The sequence below is a fragment of the Hippopotamus amphibius genome, chromosome 5 (assembly GCF_030028045.1).
Source record: "Hippopotamus amphibius kiboko isolate mHipAmp2 chromosome 5, mHipAmp2.hap2, whole genome shotgun sequence".
Classification (NCBI taxonomy): domain Eukaryota; kingdom Metazoa; phylum Chordata; class Mammalia; order Artiodactyla; family Hippopotamidae; genus Hippopotamus; species Hippopotamus amphibius.
This window is the reverse complement of record NC_080190.1, coordinates 117,826,213-117,852,434: the sequence shown is the minus strand read 5'-3', so window position 1 is coordinate 117,852,434 and position 26,222 is coordinate 117,826,213. Positions and strand designations below refer to the sequence as shown.

Here is a 26,222-nt window from a genome sequence, read left to right as displayed (position 1 = left end):
AATTGGGGGACAATCTTTGAAAATCAGAGAAGTTAAATTAATTACACACAAAAAGAGAAGAACTAGGATTTGAATCCAAGGCTGATCAGCTTTTAAAACCTGTTTCCACTTTATCTTGCTGCCTCCCATGGCTTAGAGGGCTGGGTACAAAGTAATATCAACAAATAAGATAATACAGCAGTAGCAGTAAGTCTGTAAGAGAAGACCAGGGGCTCTGGGTTAGACAAATTGAATTTGTTAGCTTGCTAAATATTCAAGAAAAAGCAGCAGGCAGCAGGTCTCTTTTTCAGCAGGAGCTCCAAGCAGAGGGCTTGTCCTTGTGAGAGACATCAACATAGAGGTGGTGGTTAAAATCATTGGAATGGATTAAGTTGCCTGGGAGGGTATCCAGAGAAAGAAAAACAGTGGAGAAATTGAGGACACACACCTTGTCAGTCCCTGCAGCATAAGGGCCCAGAAAGGAGCGGAGATGGAACTCTCCAAGGTAGAAGAAAGCCCTATGAGAGATCATTGTTTTTGAAGCCTAAAGACTTAGAGTAATGACCTAGAGCAAAACTTTGCCTAGGCAGGTAACCTGATGATTAGAGGACGGGTCGTAAGAAATACATTAAGAATTAGGAAGTGTAAGAAGTGAACTGGAGAGTCCAGCTGCCACTGACCTCCAGCCAGTTGCTACTGCACTGAATTTAGGCTTAATGGTGCAGAGCTCCCCCCACCCTTTTTTTTCCTTCCAGAAGAAATCAAAACTATGAATTTTTACCAAAAAAAAAAAAAATTTCCCAGTTTTTAAATGTTACCAATTATTTTAGATTTTTCTAAAGCCAGTATTTGGCTCAAACAAATTACTATATCTGTGGGATATATTTCATCTCCCAGCCGCTAGTTTCCAGTTTCCAAATAGTGTTTGGTTTATTTCCAAGTGAAAAAACAGTTTAAAAAAAAAAAAAGTCCAATAAGATAATTACATGGCAATACCAAAATCATTGGTTTCCATTAATAATCTTTTCCAGGGGGTTTGCCTGGAGTGGTGAGGATACCGCCATACTGAAGGTTGAGGGGTAATTGGGAGATGAGCAGTAAGTTAGCACAGATAGGGAAAGATTTGTGGTTGACAAGAGAATGATTGCTAAGTGGAGGGGAGAGTCATGGTTCTGTGCTTTGGTACATTTTTATCTCACGTTCAAAGTAACAAAAATAAATCCTGTTTTTGTATTTTTAGAATATATTTGTTTTGCTTTATGTGTGAATGATCTTAATATTCTTTTTTTTTTTCAATTTTACAGCTGTTTTTTCACTTACAAAGAGAACGTTCCTTTCCTGAACACAGAGCTAGGTTTTATGCTGCTGAAATTGCCAGTGCATTGGGTTACTTGCACTCCATAAAAATAGTGTACAGGTAACTTTTTAAAATTTCACTTCTAAAAATGTCTTTTTATTATTTTATTTCAGTTCATGTTCAGTTTTGCTTTTCTTTCCTTTTAATTTGATAGAGACTTGAAACCAGAAAATATTCTTTTGGATTCGGTAGTAAGTATCGTCTTTTAAAAAGCTACTAGTTCACAGTTTTTGTTGTTATGCTTAGTGGAAAAGAGTCAACCTCAAAGGTTCCACACTGCATGATTCCATTATATAACATTCTTGAAATGTCAAAACTGTAGACATGGAGAACAGATTAGTAGTTGCAAGGGGACAGGGACCAAGGAAATGGGGGATTTCAAAGATAAAGGGGTAGCACGAGAAAGTTCCTTTGTTCCTTTGGGATAATGGATGTTCTCTGATTGTGGTGGTAGTTACACAAATATATACGTCTCTATTGCATAAAGCTACACATACACACACACAAGTGCGTGCATGTAAAATAGTGAAAACTGAATAAAGGTGGCAGTCTAGTTAACAGTGTTGTACCAATGTCAGTTTCCCGATTTTGGCACTGTACTACAGATATATAAGATGTCAGCAATGGGGGAAGCCGGGGGAAGGGGACATGCAACCCTGTATTGTTTTTGTAATTTCCTTTTAATCTATGATTATTTCAAAATCAAATGGTTTTCAAAAGTGTCGATTTGTGTCCATGCATTGTTTTATCTTACTGCCCCTGTATTTGTCAGGGACATGTTGTCTTAACAGATTTTGGGCTTTGTAAAGAAGGAATTGCTATTTCTGACACCACAACAACATTTTGTGGGACACCAGAGGTAAGAAATATGTCTCATTTGTCAGTCCTGTACTCATGTATAGAATGCAAAAATGAATCACAAATTGTATATGTAAAATTTGAAATGAGAAAAGTAGAGTAAAATATTTTCAGCTTCCAGCCAGCTAGAAATGTCTGATAATTATTCTTTCTGAACATTTAAAGTTTATTGATAGTTGATATTTTTTTAACTGTGATTTTGAGATACCACAGATAACCCAACAGAGATAAATTATGCTTACTTTTTTAAAAAATAAATTTATTTATTTATTTTATTGGCTGTGTTGGGTCTTTTTTTTTTTTTTTCTTTTTTCCTGTGCATGGGCTTTCTTTTTAGTTGCAGTGAGGGGGGGCTACTCTTCATTGTGGTGCACGGGCTCCTCATTGCCGTGGCTTCTCTTGTTGCGGAGCACGGACTCTAGGCGCGTGGGCGTCAGTGGTTGCAGCACTTGGGCTCAATTGTTGTGGCTCACGGGCTCTAAAGTGCAGGCTCAGTAGTTGTGGCACATGGGCTTACTTGCTCCGCAGCATGTGGGATCTTCCTGGAGCAGGGATCAAACCCGTGTCCCCTGCATTGGCAGGTGGAGTCTCAACCACTGCGCCACCTAGGAAGCCCTGCTTACCTGTTTTGAATATTAAAAGCTTACCTAGACTTCTTCAAGCATTTGATTACGTTTCTAATCCTTAAAAAAAAAAAATGAATCAGTGATGAAAATGTCCAAAAATCTAATTGTGGTAATGTGAAAACAGCTCCGTGAATGTATTAACAGCCATTGAATTGTACACTTTAAATGGGTGAATTACATGGTATGTGAATATCTTAATAAAGCTGTTTTTTAAAAGAAATAAGCTAAAGCAAATATGGCAAAATATTAACATTGCCTATATTTGGGTGGCAGCTCTATTGGTTTCTATTATATTTTTATAATTTTTGTATGGTTAAAATATTTCATGATAAAATTGTTTAACGGAAGAAAATAAAGCAGTGGGTGGGTGAAAAAACTACAAATCAGAATTTATTAACCAGAACATCCTATTCTCTAATCATGTTAACTAGCAGAAAATGTATCTTTCTATTTGAGACAGTAATAATAATCCTTAAAATTTATTTTAAAGCCTTGTTATTCTAACTTCACACATAAACACATGTTTAGTTTAAAGTGTCCTAATTTTAATATATTTTTTGTGATCATAGGTGCCAGGTAGTATTTTATCATTATTATGGAGTAATTGCAAATATCATGTTGCAAATGTGTGATAAAATAGCTCACATCAGATTTCTAATCAAGATGAGAAACTTAATTAAAATTATCTATAAGTACAGATACTTATTTTGAAATGCGTTTTTTCTTCCTTTTTTTCCTCTAATCTAACCCTAGCTCTTGTATATATTTGTAATAATTCTATTTTGGTTTATGTATGAAGAAACGTTTTTTGTGGATGTATATTCTTTTAATAGTTAACAAAATCTTTAAGTCCTGTAATTTTCAAAAGGGAAATAGAAGTTTTTTTGGTCATCTAAATCTAAATGTGATCAGAAATTATTAACCCTTTTTATTTATGTTGCCACTTCTTTGGATCACATAAAAAAGCTTAAGAATGTATTTCCTTATATATGTTTCATGTGGAAAGAGGAAATATATATTTTGGAATCTAAAGTTCAAATTCACCATCTTATATTGTGAAATCATGATGTTCAAGTTTTTTACAATTTGAGATGTAAATAGCCATCTAATAACTTAAACAACTTTTCTAAATAATATGTTAAAGAATTGCTATTGTAATTCTTAAATAAGAATGCAATTTATTTTTTCTTTCACTGGAAAGAAAAAAATGAATTGTAATTGCCACACTAAAAATTCTTTCTTCAAGAGAAACAATTATGAATAATGACTAGAGGAATTTCTAAAATTAATTTTGTGCAAGACTCCTTCCCCCTCCCCCCCCCAAAAAAATACCTACCTTACCTATTTAGTATTACAGTTTCTACATTTATTGTCCTCTTCTATTAGTTTTAACTACATCACAGTTTCTGGGGGGAAGTGCTTGAATTTGTGTATTTTGAAAATTATCCCAATTGATTCTGAGGAGTAGCACTGCCCAGGGACCACTGAAATAGAATGACAATACCCAACCAACTAAAAATCTAGATAACATGTTTAATTTAGTGTGATATAACACCTAAAATTTATTCACTTTCTCAGTTATTCCTAGATTTTGTCTTGGATTGTTGTTGAGTTGCTCTAATATTTAATCTTTTGTACAGTACCTAGCACCTGAAGTAATCAGAAAACAGCCCTACGACAACACTGTAGACTGGTGGTGCCTTGGTGCTGTTCTGTATGAAATGCTGTATGGATTGGTATGTATTTCTGCTCTGTCCAGTATATTGTAACTGATTTCAGTTTTCTCCCTTTCTTTGAATAATCCTGTGGACACTTAGAGAACACTTACAGAATGGTTGTAACCTTAGGTTAAGTGAATCCAAAACCACATTAGGCATATGCACAAAAAGAAAAACTTTTCATTTTGTTACTAATTTTTTATAATTATTTCTCTGTCGTACTTATCACTACTTCAGATATTCTCATCCCACTAGCATTTTTTAGAAATAGACACCTAGTTGTAACATTAAAATTACCCACTTTCATTCAGTTTACTCCAGTCATTCTGCCTAATTTCAAAAAAATGGAAAGAAAAAGATTTTATTTATCAGAAGATAATAATACCTTTCAGTTTTTGCCTCGTATTTTATTTTTTGTTTTTTGGGATTTTTTTTGGCCGGGCCACACACAGCATGTGGGATCTTAGTTCCAGAGATTGAACCCATGCCCCCTGCCTGGAAGCATGGAGTCTTAACCACTGGACCACCAAGGAAGTCCCTTGTATTTTGTTTTTATAGAATTTAATTAGTATACTGGTGTTCTCCTTTTTTTATCACTGGGAACCCTTTATTCCCTTTACCGTAAATATCATATCTTAAATATTTCATTGGAAAAAAGTGATTTTTGTTATGTAATGAGTTTCCCCAGTTTTTATTAATTAGACATATAGTCATCCAGAGCTTTTAATTAATGAGTCAAGTTGTTTTACTACATTGAGTTAATATTCCAACCAAAAGCAAACAATTTAGACATTTTAGTTAGCTTACATATCCTTGTAGGAATAATATATGGGTTTTTTATGCTTTTTAAAACATTCAGAATAGTTTCGAGGTTCCCTCTGTGGTCCCGTGAGTGGCCAGCAGCGTCACGCTGGGAACCATGCACTCATCACCTGTGCTGCTGCCCCCACTCAGCCAAATCCTCCCACCTAAATTCGCCCGTCTGCCGAGACCTGAGCTGGGCTGGGCTTTTTTGTTTTGTCGTGTGTGTGTGCGTGTGTGTGTGTCTCTGTGTGTGTGTGTGTGTGTGTGTTTCCCCTGAAAATGGGGGGAGATCTCAGTGAAAATTCAGTCCCGGAGGTATGTTGAGAGCTTTTATCTCATGTTGCTTACTTTGGATGATAGATTCCTATGACATCCAATGCTGTCTCTTCTTTGCCCTTGACCACGATCTGATTGTCGAAAGATCTAGCTTTCTGGTTATGCTGGTGGCTTAGAAGACCTGATAACCACTTTATACCTTACTTTAAGTGTTCAGTATTTGTCAACCTAATATTTCTAAATCCTTTGAATTTCTTTAGAGGGCTTTGAAAGTATAAAATATTATCATTGCATATAAAATGTAATTGATTCAAAAGGGAACTTTTGAAGCACATACTTCATTAATGAGACTTATATTTACAATTTAAAAATAAAGTTAGATTTTAAAAAAAGTTTTTCTTTCCTATACAAAAGAAAAAAATGACAAGCCTATAACTCCCTTAACTTTAAAAACTATTTTTACTTCAAACTTCTAACTCAAAAATTAACTGGCTAATTCTCGTGTTGAAGCTGTACCTCAGGTCTTTAAGCTGTGACAGTAGAATTTGAATTCTGTAGGACACTGTCATTACCACACATAAGGTCTCCATCTCTACTAGAAATCTTTTTTAATTAGTTTATTCCCAAATCTCAAGAAGTTATTTGTTTGATCTGTGTTGAATCTTTATTTCTAGTAATTCTGTCATTATGCCTAATGATGAGGTTAGTAGCAGTTTTCTTTAAAGCAGATCCTATTACAACTTTTATTTACACCTCTCTGCAGGTGTTATTGAACAGACTGACCCTAATTCATTCAGTGAACATGTATTAAGCTCTATAGTGCACTGAGTTTTAAAATCTCTTCACATGAAAGGCCACACTGTAGATGTTCACACACCCAAAGAGGCCTGTGCTTTTCTGCCATTGTGCAGCCAGACTGCTCTTTGTACATCAAGGCCAAATCTAACTATTTTAACCCCATTTTTGCATAATTCAGTTAGTACTAACTTTCTTTTTTTTCCCTGCAGCCTCCTTTTTATTGCCGAGATGTTGCTGAAATGTATGACAATATTCTCCATAAGCCCCTAAATTTGAGGCCAGGAGTCAGCCTCACAGCCTGGTCCATTCTGGAAGAACTCCTAGAGAAAGACAGGCAAAATCGACTCGGTGCCAAAGAAGACTTCGTATGTACATCTTTCCCAGTGTCCTCTTTATTAAGCTTATTTATAATTTGAAGATAAATCCTTATTGTATGTGGTACTTAATAGGATGAATACAGCTCTTACAGAATAGCACCATGAAAAAGAAGCCTGCTTGTCCCAACAATTTTCACCAGGGTTTAGATCGAACTGTAAAATATTTAAAGCTCGTGCACATGCATTTTTTTCATTTGATCTTCATAATATTTTGATCCTGTCCTTTTTATCCCCCATATCCAGCTTTCATACCCTATTATTTGATTTTTCATTTATTGGAATTTTCCCTCCCACTCCCAGTTCTTTCTAAAAAAAATGCGTGGCTTGCGTTTTTTGATTGCCTAAACTTTTAGATCATTTTGTTTAATAAGAATTTAAGTGCCTTCGTACTGCATGAGGTAATACCTTTTGCTTGAACTATCATTAAATCACTTTTTTTTCCTGAGAATTTAAATGTGACACCTCCTTGAAATAATTATGGAATCTGCAGGTTTGCTTTCTTTTTTTTCTTCCTTCAAATCAGGGTAATTTAATTGTTAGTGCAGTTACCAGTGTTACGTTAGTGAATTCATGAACTACTGAGGAACATGAACTTTTAAAATCACTAAAATTTCTCAGCAGTTCTTGGGGGCTGTTTATCAGTCTTGAGCTCGAGCTGTGAATGTTAAACTCGTCTGCTGCTGCTTTTCCCCTCCTGTACTCCCCAGTGCAGCAGGTAGCTCTGTCCAGTTTTCTCTCCAGCTTGGACTCCAAAGTCCATTGTTTCAGGGCAGCTTTGCTGTTGCTTCATACCTCCTTGGCCCTTGGTCCTTTTGTTGAATTCACTGGCAGAAATTGCAACCCTGGGTGAATCCAACTGTCATCCCTGGCCTGCTGAACAGTGCTGACGAAAGTTGCACAACTGGGAATATTGGAAGTGCTGTGAAGTTTAGTCATTAGTCTCCTTGGTGCTTCTCCAGCTTACGCTCCTACTCTCTGTGTTAACTATTTTAGACCTTCTCCCCAAATTTCCAGATTCCTATTCTTCACTTTTAGCAGATGCTCTTGCCTTCTATTGATATTTTATAGGGAAAATAGAATCAGCAGAGCAGAACTCACTCAGCTTCCTGCTATCAGATTTGCAGACCAACGTGCACCTGCCCCGATCATTTTCTTCTTCCTAGTATAGTGGAAAATGTCAGCTTCTGCCTTCGCTGGATCCCGACACTTGCAGGGAACCCTGTGCATGCTTTTTTCTGCACAGATAACTGTTTTCTTTTGTCCTGGGTCCTCCAATACTGGGTCCTCCTTTCTCCCCTCATAGCCAAACTTGTAGAAAGTTTCTATGTGCATTCTCCCTTTCCCAGTCTCTTCTCGTTTCTCAGTCTACCCCACAGTTGCTGCTAGGATTGTTGAGTACTTCTGTTCCTCAGCTTGCGTTCTCAGCAGCATTTAAACTTCCAGCCCTCTCCTAGGCTTCTGCAAGAGCACACACTCATCTCGTACCTTCCTCTGTATTTCTGGGTCTCCTTCAGAATCTCTTCTGTAAGCTCCTCTTCCTCACCCTTACTTTTAAGTGTTGCAGTTCCTTGTGATTGGCCCCAGGCCCCCATTTTCTTCTGCTGTGCTCTCTTCCTGGACAGTCTCAGTTGGCCCTATGGCTTTGGTTGAGTCTTCATCTCACATTTATATATTCAGTCCAGACCTCTCTAGTGAGCTCTAACTCAGAGAATACCTGCCTGTTCAAAACCACCACATGGATTCTGGAGAGTTCAGCATGTTCAAAATTGAACCCCTGCCATCTCCCTCCTGTGCTTCTTGGGTCAGAAATCTGAGAGTTATTCTCTGCTCCTCTCTCCCTTTCTTACATATTCAGCAAACAGCCAGACCCTAGTGTATTTGCCGCCTAGATCTTTCCCCGTATCCAGACACCTCTCTCTACTCCCGCTGCTGCCACTCTTTTCCTAGCATTGTCATCTTCTGTTTGGCGACAGTAGTAGCTGTTTTTTCTTTATCTGATCATGACTCCCCAGTCCATTAACGCATTAATCAGAGTCATCTTAAAAAACAAACAAAACCCCTACATTTGTGACATTCCCCTTCCTAAAACTCCTTGATGGCATCCCATGACCCTAGAATAAAACCCAGAATTCCTAACATAAACCCCGTGTCATGGGCCCGTTTACCTGTTGAGCTCTGCTTTGCGCGACAATCCTAGTCCCCTGCTATACCACAGCCATCTTGGGCCCTCATTTTCTTGAGCAAACTGACCTCTTTGCCACCTCAGGCCCTTCGTATTCTTCCTAGAATGTTCTCCCCTCAATCTTTTATTGTCTGGCTACTTCTTACTTATCTTCCAGAACTCGGGTCAGATAGCACTTTCTCTGAGAAGTCTTTTTAAACCCATCAAACTAGATTGGATCCTACTTTTTATACACTCTCATGGCTCCTTGTAGGAAAAAAAGCTGGAATCACTAGTGTGCCGACTTGGGCAGTAGCAACCCAGAGTGGAATCATTGTTGGTGGTAGAGCTTGTCACCTTGATTTTTCTCCTGCCCCACTGTGTAAAACTCATTTAATGTCTTTACCTCTCCATTCAGTAATAATAATAATTCTTTGTACCTATGTAGTGCTTTATTTTTTTCATACCACTTTTATTTCCATATTTTCCACTGATTCTTGAAACAACCTATGAAATATCTAGGGCAGAAATGTTAACCCCACTCTACCTGTGAGGAAATGATGACTGTGAAGGGGGTGTAACTTAAGTCGATCACTCTGGTTAACTCTCCCATATCTGCTCTAGAAGTCTTTCCACAACACCGTTTGGCCACATTGAATAACATACACATGTACCTGTAAAGAACTTTTGAGGGACAAAGTGGAAATGATTCGGCTTCATAAAATTCTTCAGCATTAGTAAAAAATCTGTTTCTTTACTATTCTAGCTTGAAATTCAGAATCATCCTTTTTTTGAATCACTCAGCTGGACTGATCTTGTACAAAAGAAGATTCCACCACCATTTAATCCTAATGTGGTATGTTTACGGCCAAATCTTTCTTTCTAAAATAGTGAAATGTAGAACTATAGCTCATCGTAATTGTAGCAATAGATCTCAAAATCTAATCTGAATCAAATTGAATCATTAACTAAATATTTATGAAACATGTCACTCAGGATGTCTAGTACAACTGATAACTTCAAAATGACCCATAAGATTATAGTTACGTTAGATTGATAAAAATATCTTCCAGCACAGAATTGTGAAGTGCTTCTTCAGAGCATGTGTAAGAAAGGGATGAGCCCTACACGTTAAAAAAAATGCAAATTAAAGTAACTACGAGGTATCATTTTCATACCTATAAACCAGCAAACGTTTTAAGTAGCACTAATGCACAGTTTTTTTCTACATTGATATTAGAAAAGTCAAATAATGTTTTACTTGTTAAATCTTCTGATGGAAACATTTTACTTAAAGGATTAACAATGTTGAAGTGTTTGGAAATAAATATATAATGATAGGGAGATTATTAATAAATCATCAGAAGGCCAGTAATGATGTGACTAAAGATAGCTTCCTATATGTGGGCATATATACTTTTTATGCATTGCAACGTGTAATTTATGCCTCAAACAAGCTATCAAGTTACTGCTATTACTACTCTTATTATATATGTTTTATACCTGAGGAATTGAAAACTCAGAGATATCACGTAGCTGGTTAAAAAGAGCAGAGCTGGGATTCAAATCTGTGCTGATTCTAAGAGCATTATTCTTTCTATGCTTTCTTATGCTCTGTTGCCTTTTCTTGTTAAGTAAATGATAATAATAATAAATATAAAATGAGTAGATGCTTGGAGAATCCTTATAATGTTAAATGAAAACATGATAATTATTTTTGTGACATAGGATTATAGCAGTAAAAGTAACAGATAAGGTGAGGAAGAGAATATAAATCAGGATTGATTTGAGATTGCAGAATCATAGCTGAATTTGTTTTTCTTTTAAAATTTTTTGGTGTTGCTGTGAAGCTCATAAAACACTTTTTTAGAAAATTAGAGCAGGATAAGAAAATCACTTCAGGAGAGTATTGTTTAGTGTACTCAGATTTTGTTCAAGGTTAGTTTCGGTACATTGCGTATAGCTGGTATTAATAGATGTGATATTGTATGCTATACGTGTAACAATATTTGTAGATTGATTTATTTCATGTAGTTCATCCAGAAGTGACTGTTTCAGAAGTGACTCCATTGGGGAGAATTTCTGTCCTAATTTCCGGAATTTGCAGTAGGAACATAGGACTTTTAAGAATTATTTTATTTTTCTCTTTATATTGAAAGTTTTACTGAGTTTAGTTATCCTCCAAATGAATGTGTCACCAGGCCCATTAAAGCATTAGGGACTCCTTCTCAGCAACACTGGAAATGGAAGCAGTGTTGACTTCAGAGGAATCAGATAACACCAGGTTTGGATCCCTGCTGTTCTATAACTAATTAATTAAACTTTATAAAGCAAGACCTGCAACTGAGAAGCTGTAAGAGGAAAAAAATGATAAATTTGACCACATAAAATTTAGAAATGTCTGTATGAAAAAAGCACTGCAGAGCTTCCTAGGTGGTGCAGTGGTTAAGAATCTGCCTGCCAGTGTAGGGGACATGGGTTCGATCCCTGCTCCAGGAAGATCCCACATGCCACAGAGCAACTGAGCCCGTGCGCCACAATTATTGAGCCTGAGCTTTAGAGCCCGTGAGCCACAACTGTTGAGCCCATGTGCTGCAACTACTGAAGCCCACGTGCCTAGAGCCTGTGCTCCGAAACAAGAGAAGCCACAGCAATGAGGAGCCTGTGCCCCACAACGAAGAGTAGCCCCCACTCACCACAACTAAAGAAAGCCTGCGCACAGCAAAAAAGACCCAACACAGCCAATAAAATAAATAAATAAGTAAATTTATTTAAAAAAAAAAACAAGAACACTGCAAATACGAAACTGGGAAAAATTCCTTAACACATAAAGCATTCTTTTACGTCATTGAGAAGAAAGATGAACGACCAATAGAAACATGGACAAAAGACACAAAATATGCAATTACAGAAAAATAAATACAGATGGTTTTTTAAATATTTGAAAAGACGTTCAAACTCATTGACATTTAAGGGTTGCAAGATAAAAACCCTAATGTGTTGTCATTTCTCATCTAACAGATAAACAAAAATCAAAAAATTAGCTCCTATGCTGTCCTCAATACTTGTGTCCTTTTACTTAAGCCTGACGACAGTCCCATGAAATAGTACTGTTATTTTCCACATAATACAGATGAGTTACCTTAGGCACAGAAGAGATTAAATAACTTGCCAAACGTTTAAAGTTAAAATTGCAGAACTAGCATTTGAGCTCGGGTGCTTTGAAGACAGAGTCCTCTCTTACTCTTAACATAGCCATGCAGTTTTCTCCCTCTCAGTACTAGCCATGAGCCATCAGGGCATTCACAAAATGTTTACAAAGTCAAGTGAAGGAACATTTGTCGTCATTTATTGAGCACCTTCTCTGTGTCATATTTTGGGAATTTTATGTGTTAACACATCAAATCTTCACAGTAACTTTAACAGGTAGATGGCAGTATTCTTATTTTATGGAAGAGAAAACAAACTCACAGAGATAGGGTAGTTTATATAAAGAATTACAGCGAGCAGATTTCACACCCAAAATTCAATTCTTGGTCTTGTTCCAGTGCCCATGCTTTTACAGTTATAATTGAGAATTTGATGGCTTTTTTATATATTCCTGAATGTAATTTCTCACATTTTTTCTGCTCTGTTGGGGAATTTCTCATATGGAAGGATCTAGCATCCTGAATTTCCCTGGTCTTTGCTCTCCTGTTTGTAGACCTATCAGGCTAACTGTGTCCTTGGCTTATATATGTGCTCTGAAGCTGTTTACCTCTGTTAGACTTGATGACATGAACATTTTAAGGATTCCCTTCCTCTTAGAATAGAGATAACCTAGAGCTTCAGGGATAGGCTTTAAGAGTGAATCACCTGAATCTGAATCCCAGTTTTTATCTGTAAATACATTGGAAGGGGAGAGTCCATTAGCTTGTGTCAGATTCGTGAACGAAGATTAAGGACTGCCTTCAAGCCTAAGTAGGCACTATGCTTCATTTCCCAGATTCCACTCCCTTTAGGTCTCTAGGGCTAAGGGTGTCACAGCCGAATGCTGAATGAATGACCTCTGTAGCACAAGAGTCGCCTTTCATAATTTTACTTACAGCCTGCCTTCATTTCTTCATCAAAAGTCTTCAACCTCCCCAGAATTGAGAAACTGGATGGGCAGGCATTTTATGGAAGTGCAGATGCAAAATGTTCTCCTGAAATCTTCCCTGAGCCCTTTTTCTAAATGTAGAGGTGGTGATGGGTAGAGAGAAAGTGAGTCAGTTGCCAGACTCAAGATTCAAATTAATGTAGGCGAGGACCCTATCATGCTAGCCTTCCTCACCCTCTGTCTCTACCCCTCACCCAACAACTAGAACCTTAACTGTAAGAAGGACCTGGATAATGAGAGTCCAGAAAGGAAAAGCAGGAAATGTTTCAAAGACACGATGGAGTAGAAACACATCTAAACTTGCTGGGAATAAATAGGCAAATTCATAAAGGGGCTTTAATGAAGGACTAAACTAATGGGAAAAAAGGTTAAGGTGAATAATGGTGTGCTTTTGATGTTTTAGGCAGGACCAGATGATATCAGGAACTTCGATGCAATGTTTACAGAAGAAACAGTTCCATATTCAGTGTGTGTGTCTTCTGACTATTCCATAGTGAACGCCAGCGTACTGGAGGCAGACGACGCCTTTGTTGGTTTCTCTTACGCACCTCCTTCAGAAGACTTATTTTTGTGACCAGTCAGCCATCCAGAAACCATTGAGCAAATAAACATAAGCCTACAGATGAGACAGAAACTCCTGTTTGTGTGAATATATTCAAATATGTTTAACTAGTGCCTCATTTTTACATGTAATGTTAAAAACTATGAAAAATGTATTTTCTGCTGTATGCAAGAAAATAGGGCATTTCAAAGAGCTAAGTTTTGAATTAAAATTTGTATTCTTGTTTATTAAGCTTATTTTTAAACAGAAATTTTAAAAGCTGTTGTTATTAGCATTAACCTATTTTTAAAGAAAACTTTTTTGCTAATGACTGTTTTTTTTCCCTCTAGGTTCACACTAACATCTACCCAAGATAGACTGGTTTTCGACAGTCTATTTCAGTTAATGTATATTAATGCCTTCGTAGCTCTCTACTTTGACCTTTGTTCTCAGATCACAACTATGCAGTTGGTACATGGTTGTTTAGGAAGAAACCAGATATTCAATAGTGAATCACTGTTTGACATAATCATTTCTTGGTAGGATTAAAACATAAAAGCATAGTTAACTCATTGTCTGCTAGCTGCCACTTTGAATAACCGTTCACTCTACAGATCCAATTAAGAACTAACAAAAGGAGATCCTATGCTTTTGAAATACCAATTCAGATTTGTGAATTATTTTTCCTCTGGAGGAAAAGTAAAAGTTTAATAGTTAGAAATTTTAAGTATTCCCAAAGATCTGAAGGGAAATAAAGTACTGCTGAATTTTTTTTTTTTAGGTGGTGCCAAAAATGAATGTCTCTGTGTCATGTATTTATATTACCAGTACGTTCTATTTATGTTCTTTTTTGGTCCTTTGAATATTTAATATATTGTTAAGTAGGTCTAAATCTTGGTATTTGCTTTTGCAAATAGCTGTTCAAAACTGTCTTCCTAATTGGTTGATAAGTAAAAAATATTGCACTGTCTAGAGTATTTACCTAATTGGGAATTAAAAAGTAGAATAGCAAATTATGGGTCAGTATAAATGTGTACAGTTTTGCTACAGTGTAACAAAAACTAAAAAATAATTTAAGCAGATGCACGGTCAGTATCTTATGTATCTTAGAAAAAGTACAGGATAGTGACCTTAAAATCATACTAAAAACCAACTAACTTGGGTACTTGTAATTGTAAAAAAGAGTATCTACTGAAAAACTAAAAATGAAGCTTACCTTGGGATTCTGATTCTTAGTTTACAGATTTTTCAAGTCTTGTAGGAAACTGTAAAAGTTTAGTGACACGATTTCGATGCTTCAGGAACAAGTATTCTTTCCATGTATCTTCTCTTGAGAAAGAAATTACAAAAACATTTCACACGAATACCCTTTAGCTTAAAATTGTTCTGCAGCAGGGGGGAAGGGAGAGTGTGCTTTTGTTAGATTAGTAATATTTGCATCCAATACACTGAATCTTCCTTTACAGGTAAGACTTTAATAGCGACACTGTAAATATTTGGTTTATTTGGCACTACTGTAAGTTCTGCTTTTATACAAAGCTCTTTGCTTATTATAAGGCAAAATAAAAACTGTAGTTTCTGGTATGATTTTTTTTTAACTCAGCCATTCCTTAATTAAACTGCCAAAAATTAAAGTGCAATATTGTATGTTTTTAAGAACAAATTTTAAGCAGAATATTGATGTTTCTCAGATCACAAGAAATACAAATCTTATATAGTATAATAAAAACTAGCAAAAAGATGAATGATCATCTAATGCCTGCCATTGTTTTAAATTAAAATTGGTGATGGTTACAAGAGTCATTACAAACAATAATTATTCATATATGTAAGGGAGATAAGTATAAAATTTTAATTGAATATTTGGGCATACATAGAAATTACTAGATTATCATAGGCTGACATGTTTAATATTCAGGGAACAAAATCTCTTCCACATTTCAGGTTTATCTTTTTTCTCAGAGCATGCTAAGTCTTTTAGAAAAATGTATGCCCTTTGAATAGTTGAACCATTCCATGGTTATTGCCAAAATAAACTAAAAGGCCTAAATGAAGAGGCCCTGACATTCTTCATGTTACACATACCTCTTATTTTATTGCATATGGTGCAGTGTGGGGCTTCCCAACCATTGTCATGTCACAGCACACACTGAAAATTACAAAATTTGGCACACCTGGGGAGAGGTGCCAACTGAGAGAGATACTGGCAGCAGGCACTCGGTTCAAAATTTTTCTATGCCAAAATAATTTTTCAACTTACTTATGAGCCAGCAAACACTGTTGGGATATAATTTCAGCAATGGCAAATATTTGAAAAGTGATTTGCAATATTTATTACTATAAAATTTTATCACTGTAAAAATTTACCATTACCAGTATGTTTTAGCATACCTTGTAACTCTTACCATGCTTACCCATAGGCACAATATTACAAACCTTTACATAGATATTTTATGACTCTTGTATATCACATACTGTATGAAAAGTGGGAGTAGGTATGTAGGAACATTTTTGGTAGTGCTGGAATGGTTTTCAATAAAGTGTGTTAAAATTGATAACTTCTTTCCTCATGTATATAGTTTGGAAGTTAGCTCTTTTTTTTTGTTTTTGTTTTTTGTTTTGAAGCTCTTTATTGGAATATATTTGCTTTTCACTCTTGTACCAGTTTTTGAGGTACACCAAAATGAATCAGCTGTATTTATACATATATCCCCTCCCTTCCGAGACTCCCTCCCCCCCTCCCTGTCCTGGCCCACTAAGGCATCACCCATCATCAAGTTGATCTCCCTTTGTTACACAGCAACTTCCCACTAGCTATCTATTTTACAGTTGGTGGTGTAAATACGTCTATGCTATTCTCTCACTTTGTCCCAGCTTTCCCTTCGCCCCCCCACCCCAGCCCCATGTCCTCAAGTCCATTCTCTACAACTGTATCTCCACTCTTGCCCTGTCATTGGATTCATCAGTACCATTTCTTCAGATTCCATATATATGAGTTATCATATGGTATTTCTTTTTCTCCTTCTGGCTTACTTCGCTCTGTGTGACAGTCTCTAGGTCTATCCACCTCATTACATATAGTTCCATTTCATTCCTTTTTATGGCTGAGTAATATTCCATTGTATATATGTGCCACATCTTTATCCATTCATCTGTTGCTGGGCATTTAGGTTGTTTCCATGTCCTGGCTATTGTAAATAGTGCTGCAGTGAACATTATGGTACATGTTTCTTTTTGGATTATGGTTTTCTCAGGGTATATGCCCAGTAGTGGGATTACTGGGTCATATGGTAGTTCCATTTTTAGTTTTTTAAGGAACCTCCAGACTGTTTTCCATAGTGGCTGTACCAACTTACATTCCCACCAACAGTGCAGAAGAGTTCCCTTTTCTCCACACCCTCTCCAACATTTATAGTTTCTAGACTTTTTGATGATGGCCATTCTGACTGGTGTGAGGTGACCCCTCATTGTGGCTTTGACTTGCATTTCTCTAATGATTAGTAATGTTGGTTAGCTCTGTTTTTGAAGTGGGATTTTCTGCCATTTGCCTCAAACAGCAGTTTTTACTTTTGGTGGTTTTTACAGATTATTCTATATCCCAGGGAGATTGTTCATTTATATGAAATCCCAAAGTGTACATGGGTGAGTTTCAGGAGGCATGAGTACCTTGAAATGTTATACCAAGTTCTGTGTGTAAATGAAATCGACTTGGGGCAGGGAGTGCTGCATAGCTTTGCTTAGATGCTCAAAAGGATTCATTACTATAAAAAGACTGGATTTCTTCTCTGCCACTTTTGTTCCCCTTCACTCACCTCATACTAAGAGCAATTGCTCTCTGACTTCCCTGAAAGCATTCCAGTTGGAGACTTACATCACTTATTTAGCATTTTTGGTGCAATTTTATATAATCACCCATTTGTAATCCTTTAAATATATTCCTTAAAGGGACCTCTTTACAAAAAAGTATTTCTCATTTCACTACTTCTTTGCATTATACACATTTTTACAGAGGTAATTAAATCAGAAAAATACAGCTGTATCAAAATGATAATTCACACAAAATCAAGATAGAGAATAATTTAAAGCAATATTATGCAAAGAAAAAAGCAAATATAGAAGTATAAATTCAGAGCGATATAGCAATGAAGTAGCCAATCGAAGGATCCTACAAATAAGTTTTTGTACATATTTTACTGAAAAGGATGGATTACCATATGAATCTTACGGGAATAATGTAAAACGAATTATATTACTCTATGTAACCCTGCTTACTGGGAGAATCATGCCCATTTAGTGATTTTACTATTCTTGTGTTTAAATGTGACTGAAGTTTTTGCTATAAATTCTCTTGCAGGAATATATCTCAGATTCATTATTTTTTTCTAATAAAACTTCAGTATTTCCACCTTATTAGGGAGCAGAGATTTCCACTCAATTTTAGTTAAATCTTTATGGGAAAGTTGACAGTGAGTTGTCAATATTCAGATGTTTTTATGTTTTATTAGTTAACTCATGGAATCCAGAAGGCATATATACAGTAAAACAGATCCACTCACAGTCAGATTTAATCTCATAGTGCTGGATTTTTCGTTCTTTCCGGGTAGTAGTTTAATTTTTTAATTTTAATTTTTTTTAATTTTTTTTTTAATTTTTTTTGTTTAATTTTTCTCTTATGCCTTCATGATAGTAATAATCAAAAATTACATCTTACTTTATTAATGATACATTAATGTTGAACTAACACATACTTTAGTAAGATACCCCCTAGTGATATGCTTCAGTTAGATATCAAAAGCAAAGCTTTGTATTTGTCAAAACTCTTACGACTTTAACACTTAAGAGCTGTGCATTTTGCTGTATATAAAGCAAATTAAACCTCAATGAAAAATATTAAAAGGGAGAATAAAGTCAATTATAGGTAAGACAAAAATAAAATTTAAATCATAATTCTATCATCTTAAGTATTGTAGCCATTGTACCACATTACAGAGAAGAGAATCAGGAATTTGGACCAAAGGAAAAGTTAGTGGGGAAGAGGTAGAAATAGCATAACCCAAGCAATGCAAGTGCACAAGCATGCATGACAGGGACTTCCGTTTTCCAATTCCACGTGTAAGGAGCTTAGAAGTTGCCAAGTAAAAAGGTAAACAGACAAACGTCAGCAACTTGGGTACAGATGACAGTGGAGGACATAGGACAAACTGCTGCCCCCAAGACTGGAGAGAGAGACGGGCAAATAAAGGGAACTTAGTGGAGCAGAGACGACCACCACAGGAGCCGGGGCAGGGGTAGGAAAACCTGAGCTATATTGACAAATTGCTGGAGGCTAAGTGCACAACTTTGAGAGTGCAAAAGTCCAGGGGAACTTAGTCACTGGGATCGCCACAATTTTGTGAGCTTTACCTCCTGGGGCTCAATCAAGTTCTCACAAATATTAGAGAAAAACTCCCCTGTGCTTCCAGCAGGAGGGAAAATGAACCATTTTCAAATATGCCAGAGCAAGTGTTTTTAACAAGGCCTCTGCTCAGGAGAAAGCAGTTAATCGGAGCCTGACCGTCAGGGGTTTTATCAGAGCCTGAGGTGGGAGGAAGGAAATACCCAACTCCAGTTCATTCTAGCCATTGTAACCCACCTAAGGGTGGGGAGAAGAAAACTGAGAAACACACTCAGTTTGTGGGACGACTACAAAAGATGTAACATATGTGTAATACTAGAAGGAGAGAGAGAAAAAAGAACAGAAGAAATATTTGAAGCAATAATGACAAGAGTTTCTCCAAATTAAGGTCAGACATCAAATCACAGATTCAGGAAGATCAGAGAACACCAAGCAGGGTAAATTCAAAGACCACAAAACAAAACTATACGTAGGCATACATTTTTCAAACTACAGAAAATCAAAACCCGAAAAATACTGAAAGAAGCCTGAGGAAACAAAGATATGAATTACATCTGACTTCTCAGAAACCATGCAACCAAGAAGGGAGTGGAGTGAAATATTTAAAGTGTTGAGAGAAAAACAACAACGACAAACCCCACCAACTTGGTGAAGGAGAAAGAAAGACTTTCTCAGACAAACAAAAATTGAGGTAGTTTGTTGCCAGTAGACCTGCCTTCCAATAAAGGTTGAAAGAAGTTCTTTAGAGAGAAGAAAAATAATTCAAAAACTCAGATCTACATAAAGAAAGGAAGAGCATCCAAGAAGGAATAAGTGGAGGTAAAATAAAAACTTACTTATTCTTAAGTGATCTAAGAGATAACAGTGGTCCCTGATGGTCCACTCCCCACTTCCGCTGCAGGGGGCGCAGGTTCGATCCCTGGTTGGGGAACTAAGATGCTGCATGCTGCACGGTCAAAAAAAAATAAGAGAGAACAGTTTGTTTGAAATAATAACAATGCATTTGAATATGTATGCTTATATATATATATCGTATAAATACGCTTGCTCATGCTTTTACATAAGTAAAACAAATGACACCGTGATACAAGGGATGAGAGAGAGGAAGTAAGATTATTTTGTTGTTATAAGGTATTCATACCAAGGTTACCTCACTATACAACAAAGCAGTTAGTGTTATTTGAAAGTGGGCTTTGATTAGTTATATAATAAATGTATATTGCAAACTCTAGGGCACTGAATTTAAAAAGGAGAAAAAAAGTGTAGCTGACATACTAAAAAGGAGAGGAAATGGAATGAGTTAAAACCACAAAAGGCAGAAAAAGAATAGAAGACAAAAATAGGAATAAGTAAAAAGGCAACAAATGGAAAATGGTAACAAATATGGTAGATATTAATCCAACTATATCAATAATCAGTTTGAACATAAATGGTCTACATGCACCAATTAAAAGACAGATTTTTTAGAGTGGATCAAAAAACAAGACCCAACTACATGTTGTCTATAAGAATTTCACTTTAAATATAAAGACATGCAGATTAAAAGTAAATGGATGGAGAAAATATATAGCATGCTAATACTATTTGAAAGAAAGAAGCAGCTATATTAATTTCAGACAGACTGGAATAAAGAAAGACATTACATAATGATATGGGAGTCAATTCTCCAAGACATAACAATCCTTAACATGTATGCACCTAACAACAGTATAAATCTGCATTAGGCAAAAACTGATAAAACTACGAGGAGAGATAGATGAATCCACTATCATAGTTGGAAGCTTCAATACTCCTCTCTCAGAAATGGACAGGGACTTCCCTGATGGCTCAGTGGTTAAGAATCCGCCCGCCAATGCAGGGGACACGGGTTTGAGCTATGGTCGGGGAAGCTCCCACATGCCGCAGAGCAACTAAGCCCGTGCGCTACAACTACTGAGCCTGCACTTTAAAGCCCACGAACCACAACTACTGAGCCCATGTGCCACAACTACTGAAGCCTGTGCACCTAGAGCCTGTGCTCCGCAACAGAAGAAGCCACTGCAGTGAGAAGCCCACGCACTGCAACAAAGCGTAGCACCTGCTCTCTGCAACTAGAGAAAGCCCCCTGTGCAGCAAAGAAAACCCGACACAGCTAAAAATTAATTAAAAAAGAAAGAAAGAAAGAAATGGACAGAACCAGCAGGAAGAAAATCGGTGAGGACATAGTTGAACTCAACGACACCATCAATCAACTGGGTATAATTGACATTTATAGACCACTTCATCGAAAAATAGCAGATACTCCTTCTCAAGTTCACATGAAACATTCACCGAGATAGATCAAATTCTGGGCCATAAAAAACACAGTTTACCAAATTTAAAAGTATAGAAATCATATAATGTCTGCTCTAAAACCACCGTGGAATTAAACTAGAGGTCAATAACAGAAATATAACTGGGAAATCCCAAAATACATGCAGATTAAACAACGCAGTTATAAATAACACACGGGTCAAAGAAGAAATATCAAGAGAAATTTTAAAATGCTTTGAACTAAATGAAAATGAAAACAAAACATCAAAATTTGTGGATACAGAGAAAGCAGTGCTTAGAGGGAGATTTATAGCATTGAATGAATATATTAGAAAGGAAGAAATCTAAAAATCAGTGATCTAAGTTTCTACCTTACGAAACTAGAAAAAGAAGGGGACACAGGGGAACTCAGTAACTTTTCCTCAATTTTTCTGTGAATCTAAAACTTCCCTAAAAAATTTAAATCTTAAAAGAAAAAAGCATAACAGCAGGTCCTGTGTAGTTACTGAAAGAGAAAAAATGGGAGAGGGGATGAGAATGGAAAGGGAAAGGACTTTGATTTGCATTAAACACTCTTCCACACCACAACCCCAAGTTAAAAATTTAAAATAAACCTATCACTGACAAAGTATTCATCTTTGTAAATCTGCCCAACAAATGCCCTATATGAGTGTACCTAAAAGTAAATGTTGCTTCTTACATAACATACTAGTTTCACACACTGGATATCTACTTTAAAATTTCAACCTATTGGAAGGCTTCTAATTCTCAACCTGCCACTGAAAATTTGTTTGTAATGTTCAGTGATATTCTGCAGTAATAAAATGCTGTATTTACAGCAACGTAGTGACAAGAAGCAATGAAATTTTGACTCTAGCTATCACTATCATTTTTAGAGAGTTTGTAATGTGCTGTAATGCACTGAATACTTAAAATTTTAAGTGCTTTTCTTATGTGTAACATATTTTAAAGGATATATTAAATATGTAAAAACATAGTAGAAGATTTTACTGGACTTGGTTGATTTAAAACTCCATTATTGGGACTTGCCTGGTGGCACAGTGGTCAAGAATCTGCCTGCCAATGTAGGGGACACGGGTTCCATCCCTGGTCCCGGGATCCCACATGCTGCGGAGCAACTAAGCTCATGCGCCACAACTACTGAGCCTGTGCTCTAGGGCCCATGAGCTACAACAACTGAGCCCACATGCTGCAACTACTGAAGCCGGTGGGCCTAGAGCTCATGCTCTGCAACAAGAGAAGCCACTGCAATAAGAAGCCCACATACTGCAACAATGAGTAGCCCCCGCTGGCCGCAACTAGAGAAAGCCCGCACACAGCAATGAAGACCCAATGCAACCAATAATAAATAAATATATTTATAAAAAACAAAAACCCCATTATTACTTTGGTATGGAAATGAATCGTTATGGTTAACTGATTAACCAAAACTTTAAAATACATATGAATATCTTTTTGAAGAATTGATTCTACCATAGAACACAAGATCCATCAGGAGACTATAGCCTAGTTCTCATCTAAAATACAATAATATTCATGACCACAGAATTGTAGTATGAGACAGTTTTAACAGCCCTTTGCTGTTGCAAATGGATTTCTATTTCAGCAAAACATTTTCCTCACCTTGTCACTCACATAGATTATATGCCCCCAGAGAAACAAATCCAGTGGTGTTTTGTCAGCCCTATTAAATACTGAAAGGGGTGGCTTCAATTACTTTTCCATGGAAAGTGGTCCAACCTTCCACCTCCTGGACCCCCCCACCCCCATGCATAACTGTACCAAGTAATACTAATGGGGGAGGAGTCAGCACAAATGTTGGTTTTTTGGTAACAGCTTTATTGAGATTTAATTCACATACCATAGAATTCACCCATTTAAAGTGTAAAATCCATTGGCTTTTAGTTTCTTCAGAGTGGTGCAACTATCACCATAACCAATTTTAGAACATTTTCCTCACCTCAAAAAGAAACCCTGTATGAGTGGATAATCGAAATGTGGAATACACATAGAATGGAAAATTATTCAGCCTTTAAAAGGAAGTTCTGACGTGCTATGACATGGAGGAAACTTGAATTTTGTTAAGTGAAATAAGCCAGTCACCAAGGACAAGTACGGTATGATTCCACTTATGTGAGGCACCTAGAGTAGTCAAATTCATGAAGACAAAACATAGCATGCTGGTTGTCAGGGGCAGATGGGAGAATGGGGAGCGTGCAAATGGGGAGTTGTTAAATGGGGACTGAGTTTCAGTTTGGGAATATGAAAATTCTGGAGGTGGATGGTGGTGAGGTTTCACAATGTGAATGTACTTACCACTGAATTGTACACTTAAAGATGGTTAAAATGGTAAATTTTATGTATATTACCACCATTAAAAAAAAAAAAGAAAAAGAAAAAGAAATCCCATACCCATTAGCAGTCACTCTCCATTTCCCCTTACACCCCAGGCAACCACTAATCTATTTTCTCTCTCAGATTTGTCTATTCTGGACATTTCACATAAATGGAATCATACAATATTTGGCCTTTCCTATGTAGCTTCTTTTGCTTTGCATAGTGTTTCCAAGGTTCATCCATGTTGTAAAACAAATTAGTACCTCATTCCTTTTTATGGCCAAATAACATTACATTGTATGGATATACCACGTTTTATTTAGCCATTTATCAGTTGTTTCCACTTTCTGGCTATTATAATGCTATAAACATTCATATGTTTCATATTCCCTCTCATACTATCTACGTATAATACGTAATATGTGGCATGCAATTGTTGGGATGTATAGTAACTCTGAGGTCCTCTACCAGGGAATGTTTTCCAAATTGTCTACACCAGTTTGCATTCCCACCAGGAGAGTTTTTAGTAAGTTTTTTAAAACAAACACAGTCACCCTCGGCCTGCGATAACAACGAAATCCAAACGTTTGTATCTTTCTCTCTGTTCTTCGCCTCGCAGCGAGGGCGAAAGTGTGATTATATGAAAGAGGGTGGAAGGCAGGTCCGGGTAGTTGCCGTGGTGACCGGAAGGGGCGGTCCCGGCAGGCTCTTCGCCGCCAACGGCCGGGAGGTGCGAGCATGCGCGCGAGGGCTCGCTGGCTCCCTGGGCTCGCGCTCGACGTGGCGCGCGACGGACGGAACTCGGTGGGTGCAAGAGTGGGTGTCACACCTGCTGGGCTGGGGTCCGCAGTGCCGCAGGTCGCCTCTGTGGGTGGGAGAGGTCCTGGAGCCCGAGGGTGTGAGGCCGTATTCGCTTGCATCCACTTTGGTTGTGAGGTGTTTTCCAGCTGACGCGACCAGCAGAGGAGACACGATCCGCGCCTGTTTGAAGTGAACCAGCGCTTGGGTTCTGTGGGCTGTGGGGAGACCTATAGCATTTTATCCCGGTTCGTTTAGTCAGTGCTTTTCCAAAGGCGTCCATGTCTTTTCCTCCACGTTCTGCTTCCTTGAAGATGCGTTTCCTCCAGGACCTCTGCTTTGCACAGGTGATACTCAGAGCAGCGGCATCTCTAGCCTTTTTTAAGTTACTGAACGCCAGGGCCCTGGTTTACGTCGCCTTAGTGCTTCTATCTGGATGCCCCAAGAGGCTGTCAAAGTCAGCACATCTCAAATGAACCTTGCCTTATCATTTCCCGACTCTTCTCCCGGCTTCCATATTGCATTAGAGCGGCATCGTCCACTCACACCCGTAAACCAGATACCATGTCCAGTGTGAAATCTTTAGAAGTCTAGAACCCATCCCCTCCATTCTGTTTCATTCCCAATGCCCCGGATTGGGCCTCCATCTCCTAGGACTATTTGAATTGCTAGAAACTGATTATCGACACTTCCTCTATTCTAACCCACTTTCCACACTGGCGGCAGGCACTGATTTCCAAAATCAAAAGCTGACCATATTACTCCCCTGTTAGAAGCTTTGACGGTTTCCCTTTGTCTGTATAATCATCGTGGACTTCAAACTTTTTCAATCTGGTTGAGCTTCACGTTTCATTCTTAGCAGCCTCCCTCCATTCGGCCCCCGAAACGTTATGTTCTCATGAGGTACAGATGTAACGTTCTGAACACAACACACGCTTTAAGATCATTGTACTTAGGGCCACAGAGAAAGAAACTCTGAAGTTTCTCTCCCCCCTCCCCCCAACCGCATCCACCCCCCTACCCCCGGCCATATAATAGCGAAAAGGACAGACTGAATTACTTTTCTTTGGAAAGTGACCTGAACTCCAAGGAGCAGGGCTATGGATTCAATAGCGTAGGTCTGAAAATTAGGGGAAGGGGGATTACCTCCATCCTTGGAAATTTTTCTCTTCCTCTCTTCACCTCTCCTCCAATTAGTGAAATCTTACCTATCAAATGTCACCTTTAAATTGGAATTTATCACTTCATCTCTCTGTCCCCACTGTATTAAATCAAGATGTCCTAAAACAATAGAAAATACTATGACCCCTACACGACGATGACCCCAAATCTTGTGATCTGTTTCATATATGTTGTTCCTTCTGTGCGCTCTAGTACATTAATAGTTCTATCACCTAAGTTGTACAGAATTGTAATTGTTTTACATATCTATTTCCCTCACTGTTCTCTCTGACCATATTTTACCGATCTTTGTATCCGCACTGCCTAGGACAGTCTGATATCCAATAAATAGTAAATGCCCAATAAATACTTGACAGTGAATAAATGTGATAATCATTGTTTCTGACTTCTCTAAATTGGCAGCCATTGAAGGCAAGATTCAATCTTAATCATTTTATCCCTAGCACCTAATACAATTTTTGGTATATAGTGTTTCCATTGGTGTTTTCTGTCTTTAATTTTATGTATTCCATTCTCATTACTATGGTTTAATGTCTTATGTTGGTCACTGATAGAAGATTTAAA

At 37.3% G+C, this 26,222-nt stretch overlaps 1 protein-coding gene across 12 annotated transcripts in view; it reads left to right on the top strand.

The window, feature by feature from the left end:
* SGK3 (serum/glucocorticoid regulated kinase family member 3) overlaps positions 1–17,981 on the top strand; it is a 116,128-nt gene extending 98,147 nt beyond the window's left edge. For 9 of the 12 annotated variants that reach the window (XM_057734259.1, XM_057734253.1, XM_057734262.1 and 6 more), the window contains 7 exons: positions 1,284–1,396; positions 1,491–1,527; positions 2,109–2,195; positions 4,461–4,556; positions 6,626–6,781; positions 9,721–9,810; positions 13,496–17,981. In XM_057734259.1, the coding sequence (XP_057590242.1) occupies positions 1,284–1,396; positions 1,491–1,527; positions 2,109–2,195; positions 4,461–4,556; positions 6,626–6,781; positions 9,721–9,810; positions 13,496–13,666 (750 nt within the window). In that variant the 3' untranslated portion in view covers positions 13,667–17,981. The remainder of the gene's footprint in view (positions 1–1,283; positions 1,397–1,490; positions 1,528–2,108; positions 2,196–4,460; positions 4,557–6,625; positions 6,782–9,720; positions 9,811–13,495) is intronic. The other 3 variants (XR_009053664.1, XM_057734257.1, XM_057734258.1) reach the window with 3 other exon arrangements.
* Positions 17,982–26,222: the final 8,241 nt, after the last annotated feature.